This window comes from Theobroma umbraticum, unplaced genomic scaffold, assembly GCF_002168275.2.
Source record: "Theobroma umbraticum cultivar Fairchild unplaced genomic scaffold, ASM216827v3 scaffold_130.0, whole genome shotgun sequence".
NCBI lineage: Eukaryota > Viridiplantae > Streptophyta > Magnoliopsida > Malvales > Malvaceae > Theobroma > Theobroma umbraticum.
The window spans coordinates 5,631,832-5,641,431 of NW_018397264.1; the positions used below are offsets into that span (position 1 = coordinate 5,631,832).

The window sequence follows — 9,600 nt, forward strand, 5'->3', positions numbered from 1 at the left end:
TTGAAATGGGAAATGAACAAGCACGTAAAACCATACACCCAATATGAATCTGCAATAACGTTCAACATTCCTTAAAGACAAAATAAAAACCTGCATTTCCATTAACAATCTCCAGCTCAATTGGGAAAAAAAACAAAATGTGCAACTATTCTGCTACATAAAACCATTGAACCAAACGCCCAGAAGAAATTGAAGATCAAAACTTTCCCCAGATGTAAAACAATCCCAAGTAACAAAACAGCCCCTTTAAACACCCCCAATTCAAACTACCACTAAACCAAACATCTCGGAACCTTTAAAAAAAACATCCTTAGAAACCTCAGAACGATTAAAAACAATGAAAAATAAGAGGAAGACAAAACCTGCTTTCCAAGAATGAGCAACCCAGGATTCTCAACCTCAACAAGCTTCTTCAAAATCTTAGCAACAGTGAGGGGAATCAATTCACGAGCAGCTTCCACGTGGATCCCTCTATCAGCACCCATAGCAAGACCCGTCCGCAGAGTATCCACACAGTTGGCGGGTCCCATACTAACCGCCACAACCTCCTTTGCCAACCCAGCTTCCTTAATTCTCAAAGCCTCTTCCAAAGCTATCTCGCAAAACGGATTCATAGACATCTTCACGTTCTGGATCTCAACCCCACTCTACCAAAAACAGAAGAACAAACCAAACCAATTTTTTTTTTTTGTGGAAATTTCAGTGAAATGAGAAATTAAAAGTTTGGGTTCGATAAATCGATTGATTGGTTTGGTTTTATCATTTCTTTTACCTTGTCAGGTTTGACTCTGATCTTAACGGCGTAGTCCACGACTCGCTTTACGGCTACCATTATCTTCATGGTTGGCAGCTCTTTCTATTTGCCGTCGTTTTGGTCTTCGATGTTAGAGCTTTGGTAATGGAAGCTGAGACGTAGAGACCTAAAACGTTCCAGCAGAAAAATTTAAAAGAAAATTGGAAGGTAAGCGAGTTTTAGAAGGAAATCTCGTACTCTTTTGTCTCCTCGTTAAGTTAAAATGATGTTCTTTTATTACCGTAATTAACATTTTTATTTTTGTAATTTTGTATTGGATTCGGAGAGGCCAAGAGGGGTGTTAAAATTGGGCCCAGCCCAACTATTTAATCAAAAACTGATTAATATTATTGGGCCTAGCAGAGATTTTGACCCAATGTGCTCCTCTGACAAAATGGGCTCAAACAGAAAAGGTAAGAAAAGGACTACAATCTTTGATTTTGTTTTGTTTTTTTTTTTCGTAGCACATGATAAAAGGGCAAGGTGAGCAATCGGCCAAGTTCTGTACATCTACTGTCATTTTGGGGTAAGCTTTCTGATAGTTGGTGAGGGTAGGGGCCTGGGGCTGACCTACATCTTTTTGTATAATTCCTTCTCTTGTTTGGCTTGTTGTTTCTTGTATTCTTCTCCCCTTCAATGTTATCTTTTGTTCTGTGTTTTCTCTTCTGCATATTGCAGCTCTCAATGTACTTTGTAACAGGCTGGTCCTGCTCTCTTTTCATCATTGAATTCCATTTATCTAAAAGGATAAAATATACTAGACAGGAACACAATTATCTTATACGAATTTTTCCCCTTCTCCCGATCTAAGTTTTTCTACAAGAAAATGATTTTGCAATCTAATCAGACAAAGTGATGGAGTTATGGCACCATTTTATTTACCCAATTGTATTATCTTTATATATTTTTTCCATCCAAATGAATCCCAGCATACCACAAGCCCTGAGGGTTGCCACAGTTATCATATCTTTGCCCATGCTTACTAGCACATAGGTGAAACAAAGTTCTGGGTGATATGTTGTTTTGCCATTTGAAGAGCCACTAAAGTGCAAAACAAGTAACATAGAATTTCTGTTTTAAGAGCAGTCTACAGGTAGCTTATGTGTCTGCTAGTGACAGGAAAATGGAAATCAGGAACAGAAGAGTATGGCTTTGTACTTTAGATCTCCACAAGGAATAGAGAAGATCTAATGTTATTTGTATACGTACTATTTAACTCTTTAGTTTCACTGCAACAATACATGGAGGGTTTTTTTTTTCTTTCTGTCCTTTTGACACCTTGAGGAAGCTGCATCCTTATTGTCTCCGGTCTCCCAGTTTCCAACTCTTTCCCCCATATATATGATTCTCTTTGCATTTACTTTTTGAAGAGTTCGTCACCAAAATGTGGAAACATGCAGTTCAGGTTAAAATTTTACCAGGTGGAAATAAGTGTTGTTGAATTACACACACCCTTGAGTTGACTAGGAGGAAGACCTTGAAAGGCTTGCACATTACACCATTAATATTTGAAGCATCTTCAATTTTGCAGAAGGACCATTGAGGTTTTCCATAAGGTCTATGGTTGACCCTGGGAACTGTTGATTGCAAAGGAAGATCTAAAGAAAGAGTGAAGGGTAAAAGAAAATTGAAAAAGAAAATGGACTGATGATTACTCCAAACCTAACAGGAAAAAAGAAATGGAAAACCATCAACCTCACACACATGCAGAGGGTATTACAACTTCAATTTAAGATCTCTTGTTCTCCAGGCAGTTGAGTTGGAACAAGTGACATTGACTAGGTATACTTAATTGGTGACTCATGGCATTGATTACTATGCAGTAATTTGGTAAAAGAATTTAGTAATGGTTTGAGATACCTAAACTTCTGATAATAGCTCCATTTTCAAAAGCTAAAACAGCTGATTCTTACAGGCTGGAAATTTATAGTGTACTTGAGAAGAATTAGAACCATTACCAACCGAGACCAAACCATATATTCTTTGTTCAACAACCATAACATTATTGGCAATAGAAGTTGGTAGCTATCGGATTCTCTAAATTGAAGAGGACCCCCTTTCTGCCAGCTAAATCAATTGAAGGGGACCTCCCCCCTTCTACCACTTCTCTCATAATCTCCCTCTCTGTCTCTATGTCAAAGCAAAAATGAGACAAATACTTGATGCAATCAAGGAAAAGAAATAAAAATTAACAAAGAACTGTATAAAAAGGAAGTGGGTCTTTAAGCAATGAATAATGATGCTCTTAATCATGGCTGTAAGTCATTTGAGAACACAATGGACCAGCCCCCTACCCCAAGTCATTATAATTTATAAACCCCAGAAATAAATTCAAATAAAATAATGATTTTCAATTTCAATTGGAACATTTCTATGTCACAAATTTAATTGTCTCTTAACACATAAAAAATCTCTATGTTAAAGAAAAAAAAAGAAACGAAGAAAAGAACCCTAAATCTCTGGTCTTATGGCTCCAAACAAACAGGTAAAACTGCACTTTTGGATCCTCTGCCATGACCAAAAGAAAAGAAAGATCTTCTCACTCTGCTACTGCAACCTTCAATGGGGCTAACCTCACTGACTTGCCTGTTCTGTCGTATAGCTTCCTGAACTGCTAAATATAGCTGCCGATCTGCGGATGAATCCATTGAGATAGACCTCCTTATTGGCTGAATTGCGAACTGGTCATCTTTCCCTCTGGTGTCAATGCATTCATCTCCCATGCTAGTACCTTTATGAAACTTCCTTGCCTTTTTCTGCACAATTCTCTGCTCCAACTTCCTTGGTGAAGGACTAATTGACCGCGTCGATGGCTCCCCTGAGTTCAGTCTTTCTTGTGCGCCAAGCAATATTTGATCAGTAGAACTATGGTTACCTAATTCAATCACCACAAAATCTTCATCACCGCTAATTACATTTTCGGTATATGGATTTGGATCTTGTGGTGTTGTGCTTGGAGCAATGATTTGGTCAACTGGGAACCGACTAGTACTCGAAATGCTTGTTCTGCAAAGTGGACAATTGGCATTGTTTTGAAGCCAAACATCAATGCAATCAATGTGAAAAACATGGCTGCAGTTTGGTATTATTCTTAGCTTCTCATCTTCCTGGAACTCATTCAAGCAAACTGCACATTCACAAAAGCTTCTTTCTCCAAAATCTCTGTTGTTCCCACCTTTCTTGAATTGAAATATTGGGATTGACCTTATCACAGATTCATCAAGTCCTCTATGTTCCATTGCTGGAGAGTGTGCCATTAAAGGGTCTTCGTGTTGTCTTCGAGATAAAGAAAATCTCCTTAGAAGATCAATCCTGTGCCAATTGAGGCAGCACTTGATGACAAAGATATAGTAGCTGACTAACAAGAAAGCTGTAGCTAAAATTCCTATGACTGCAATAGCTATAATGGGAAAACTTGTATCTGATGAATGCAAATGAGCCCCCAAGATTGAGTTTCCTGGACTTGTGATTGGAGAAAGAGCTTGTGAGACTCGGATCGTGTTCGTGTAGCTTTTGCTGACAAGATCCATGAAAAACAATTTGTCAAACAACGCAAAGAAAAGGGTCTGCCCGGATCTTGAAAACAATCAAACATGCAAAATTTTATACCGGAAGGAAAGAAAAAAAAAACTGTTTCAGAAACTAGAAATGATATTGCAAACGAGAACTTCTTGTTATGTCCTTGAAATCCATTGAAACACCAACAAAGAAAAAAAAAGGAAAGAAAGAGTCAATCAAAGAGCTAAAGAAGACGGAGAACAAGCATGGAGTTGATGAAGATAGATTTGGAATGAGACAGGTGGAGTCAAGAAAGCAGCAAAGAACATGGAGAAGAGGGGATGAAGAGAGAAAACCCAGGTGGACTTTAAATGAGGGAGGTGCTGAAAGGGGGACAAGAAAAAGCTCCAATATTAAATTAAATCTTTATTTACAGGAGAGAAAAAAATGAAAGTCTGAAACGAGAGTACGTAGTTGGTGAATTTCTCTCAGGTTTCCACGAGAAGTTAGGCTACAAAAAAAATTGTTTCAGACTTTCAGTGTCTCGATTATTGTACTTTTTTCTTGTGTCTTTTTTTAAGATTTTTCCATTGTTATTATGTACAGCAGCAGCGTATGGGGGAATAGAAAAATGGAGGGGGGACTAAATAGAATGGATTGGCTCACCACAATGAATGATAGGGGCTTGACATAAACGTAGGAATCAAGTTGGTGGGGGGACCAAGAATAAGACATCAAATTTATCATTTGATTCAAAGCTGATGATCTCTGATGATTTGAAGTTGGAACTTAAAAAGTCTTACATGGCTTTTATTAACATGTGAAGTTAAATTTCTGTCTTACAACAGTCAAGTGACCACCAAAAATCACTGCAAACCATCATTTTCTTTTCTTCTGATAATCAAAGATTTGATTGTGTGGTAATTTCTTTTCCATTGCAAAGGATTCTTTCATCCTCACTTTTACCAAACATGTGCTACAAGCATCTGCTCTAATCCACTGTTTCAATTCTTTTCCTCATGGGATCTGAGGTAATTAAGGGATTTCACTCTAAACTATGGACACCCTTTTTTTTCTTTTCTGTGAGAAGAAAGGAGAGCAACAGCAGCCAAGCCATGACAATGTCTTTTTGGGCATAATCTTACCTGCTAAGTAACCAACACTAAAACAAAACGTGATAGACTATTTGCAGGAGCCAGTTAATAGAGACGGGATGGCACTAAGCCAAACATACAATGGCAGATTAAAATCAAATCACCTAAAAGAGAGTAGGTCGGGAAACTGCTAAATTTAAAGCATGATTGATTAGTTTTGACAAGAGCACAATAGTTTTTAGCTTTTCTTTGTGTAGATTTAGATGATATACCTTTCAATACGAAACTACCAAACAGTACTACGTAATAATTTCAACATTAGTTTATCCATCATCCTAGTTTGATGAACAATAAAACAGAATCTACCTTGTGAAATTATATCAAACTCACAAACCTAATCTGAAGTACAATCAATTAATTAGAATCAATAAATAGGTTGCCATGTATCAATTGGGTGTACAAGTTTAAGGGGTAATGATTTTATAAAAACTTGACTTTACATGCACTCATCCTTTTGTCAATCATCATCAATCATAAAGCACAAAATAAAAGTCTCAAAGTCACATGCAACCCACCAATTTATTTAACCTTTTGCAATTTTGCCAAAAATCCTCCTATCTGATTGAAAATTTGTCGATTACCCTTCATATCTAACCTTGCATTTACACTATACAAAGCTTTTACACGTCTCCCCCCACCCCGCTTTCCCAATTTGAAAAATGCTCAAAGATTTCAAGAGCAACAAAGCAAAGAAGCCTACACGTTTCGGGAGGGTTTCTCCTAGTGGGGTCCCGATCCTGATCGCCACCCAAAAAGCTCTAGTCTTTCACAGGGAAAGTCAAATCTGTGAACAATGATCCTAACCCAAAGCAAAGGGAAGGTCCACAAACAAAAATACAGAACCGACACTCTCCATATTTGCGTGTTGACAAGCCATAGAAAGACAAAGCCCCGCCCCAAGTGAGGAAAGAAAAACAGTCTCTCTCTCTCTCTCTCTCTCTCTTTTATTCAAAGTGTGCATTTCCAATTATTTAGTCAAAGGTTGTGAGCCACTAGCAAAGAAACTTCTTCCATCCTAGTAGAAAAATTTCTATCGGTGAAGACTTTTTGTTCAAATCACCATCACAGGATCAGTATTCATTTCCTAGTGAACGTCATAGAGATGATCAAAAGGTTCAAAACCTCTTTAATTTGCTTAAGAAAAGAATGTTTACCTTAATAAATAAATAAGAACAGTTGAAGGGTGGGTATGAGAGCATGAAACTAGTTAAGCCAGAACCAATAATTCATGTTAATTAATTACTTTCTTCTACATTGTTAACCTATTATAGGTATTAAGTATCTTGAATATAACTAGCTTGTAAAACAAGGGCTATGTTTGGCTCATACAAGTGGGTTTTTTCCCTGGTATAAATAAGATTATCCCAGTTTCCATTCTCTTGATTCATGTAGGGTAGGCGCCCTGTACCTATTGCTTTTCTTTTATTAGTAAGTAGAATGGATACGGTACATGCAAGGCTAGATTTCTTAGCCTTGGAAACCAACATTAGTATTCACCCCAACTTTTACATTCACAACAACAAGTTTCGTTTCGAGGATAATGTTATTTATATTTTTTGTCATTTTCTTTTTTTTTTCATTCTCTATTATTGCTGTATATCTTGTCCATTTTCTCAAGAAACGTTTTTATGATTCTACCAAATTTCCACCACAAATTTATCATCTTGGCATGCAATTAATTCACCTCGTCCTTTCTCCCATATGCTTGCATCGGTACTACGCCAGGCTTCCCTCAGCTTTTTCTTGAACTTGGGCAGAACCATTTCAACTTTCAAGCCATTGTCCTCAAGTATTGTTTGGGAGAGGGAATTAGTCATGGTCCCTTAATTGCCATGAGTATGATAGTTCAACTATCACTCTCTTAAAAGTAAGAGCACATTCATTCACTAGAAAAAGAAGTTTTATACTTGAAATTAACCCAATGAATTGTTCAAAAGGGGAAGGATTATCCTATTCTGTGCCGATTCCTAATGCACAGAAAGAAATGATAAATGTATAAGTTAAACATAAGATATATATAGCTTCCCATTAATCTAACTTTGGATAATTTTAATTGATGAGTGGTGGATTCCTTTATTTACCAATATCCAACAAAGTGAAGACACGACATTGACTATCCAAACTCCATCAATATTAGGCCAATCCAATGGTTGTGATTGATGAGATTCTAAATTGAACCACATGCAAAAGCATATAATAATAGGCTATACCACAAAGAATATACTACAAAATAAATGCATTAGATAAAGCTTATAAATGAAAATTGGCACATGGAAGAGGGGGGAGGAGGCAACAGCAACAGCTGTTGAAGAGAGGCAGTTTACTTGGGGAAGGAGTTGGCCTCTTCATGAATTTGCGAGAATGCTTTTGTTTTTATTGTTGCACCTGCTTGTCAGTCAGGATTTATTATTTCTTTCAATTTTTTTCCACAAAATATATATAAATCATTATTTTTTTTGTTTATTTGGTTGTTGTTGTTTATGTAAGTTGACTCTGTTCAAGGGTTTGCTTTTTGTTTAATTCAGTTTGGCCATCAACTTCTTAGAGTAAAATGGTAATTTTACAAAATAAACCCAATTTTATAATACTTCGATCCTCTTCTTACTTTTATATTGTTTTATATTGTCTTATTTTCAATTATAGAACTTAATCCCTACTTATATCTAATTAGTTAATTCAATAATATTAAACTTACATGAAATTATTTGATGTGGAGACTAATGCTGGTAACTTTCAATGTCCGGTTTTGGAATATGATTTTGGTATTGTTAGTTTTATGTTTTAGGTGCGATTTAAATCTAATCTCGATGCTATAGTTTAGTAATATGTTCAAATAATCCCTTTAAAATGTTAAGAAACTTATTTTCAATTTGTTTAGTTTTGATATAAATTTAATTTTGTCTCAATTTTTTCATTTATTTGATAAAATATAAAATTAATTAGCATTATTACAACATCTAAACGAAGAATATAATAACAAGAAGGATACCTAAGGTCTCAAAGGTGACAATTCGGTAATTAAAACTTAGGGATTTTTTTATTGAGAATTTCGAATTATAAATTTTATAATAATATAGAAAAATCTCGTATAGTGTAAGATTAATTAATTTTGCTTGGCAATGGACGACATGGATGAAGACCAACTGCCACGTGTATAAGAAAGGTCAAAATTGATGCGTCACATCACGTGGGAGCCCACGTTGGATGACGAACTCACGTGATCTGGGAATGGGATCTTAAAGCCTTTGGCCTTTTTAACAAATTTTCAGTTTTTCACCATTGTTTTTGCAGTCGGAAACAAAAGAAAAAGACCAAAAAAAGAAAGAAAAAGATTGAATTTAAACTTTGACTACGATGGGGCTTTGCACGTGCTGTCACGTGCTTTACTTTGGAAGCCGACCATTGCAGCTTCCCTCTTCAATAGGCACCTTCATCACGATTCACACACACACACGCACACTGGGTCAAGCCAGTCAAAGGTTGACAATTTTTTGGTTCTTTTTGCTTTTTTTTTATTTAATTTTTCTAAAAAATACTTGTCTCCACAAAAATTCTATAAAAATGCAACCCATTTGGTTAAGATTAAAAAAAAATGTTGTCGGTCTACTATACAAAGACTTCCATGGTTGAATTTCTATTGCATGAAGTATTAATCTATTTGAAAACTACTAATTTACTACTGAGAAATATATATTTTTTGGCCAAGTGAACAAAAAATATTAAATTGAATGTTTAATGGTGGGTTTTGAATTTGACCAGTCCTTATAGATATCTAGTTGTCAAGTGAAAACAAAACATTACAGATTAATTACTGATAATACTTTTAAAAATTAATTTAATTAATTATATGAATTTATGTTTAATTATATTAAATTAAAAAAAACTAAAATTCTATAATTATTTCAATGGTAGAGTATGGGCCTTGTAATTAGCTAAAGATATGTAGTTCCATGTATCCTACAATGGGGGCAAATTGCACTTCACTTGACTCTTCAATTCTAAGTTCATCTACACTTATAAAAAATGATAACAAGTGACATTAGATTCGAATATTATCAATGATCTTTCATTAATGCTAATTTCGAATGCATTATCACTGTAACATATGAAGCATCTTACCATGAATGGAAAGAGGAGGCTTTTCAAAAAAAAAAA

General features: G+C 35.5%; 2 protein-coding genes across 2 annotated transcripts in view; both read right to left on the reverse strand.

The window, feature by feature from the left end:
• Positions 1-981, reverse strand: part of ETFBETA (electron transfer flavoprotein beta) — a 3,595-nt gene extending 2,614 nt beyond the window's left edge. Inside the window, exons 1-2 of the mRNA XM_021435727.2 lie at positions 773-981; positions 363-647 (exon numbers count right to left, since the gene is read on the reverse strand). Coding sequence (XP_021291402.1) covers positions 363-647; positions 773-841 — 354 coding nt within the window. The 5' untranslated portion in view covers positions 842-981. The remainder of the gene's footprint in view (positions 1-362; positions 648-772) is intronic.
• A 2,142-nt stretch (positions 982-3,123) lies between these two features.
• Positions 3,124-4,851, reverse strand: LOC110421676 (RING/U-box superfamily protein). Its single transcript, XM_021435319.2, has one exon. It carries the CDS (start codon positions 4,321-4,323, stop codon positions 3,259-3,261), a length of 1,065 nt encoding a protein of 354 aa, XP_021290994.1. The 5' UTR covers positions 4,324-4,851; the 3' UTR covers positions 3,124-3,258.
• Positions 4,852-9,600: the final 4,749 nt, after the last annotated feature.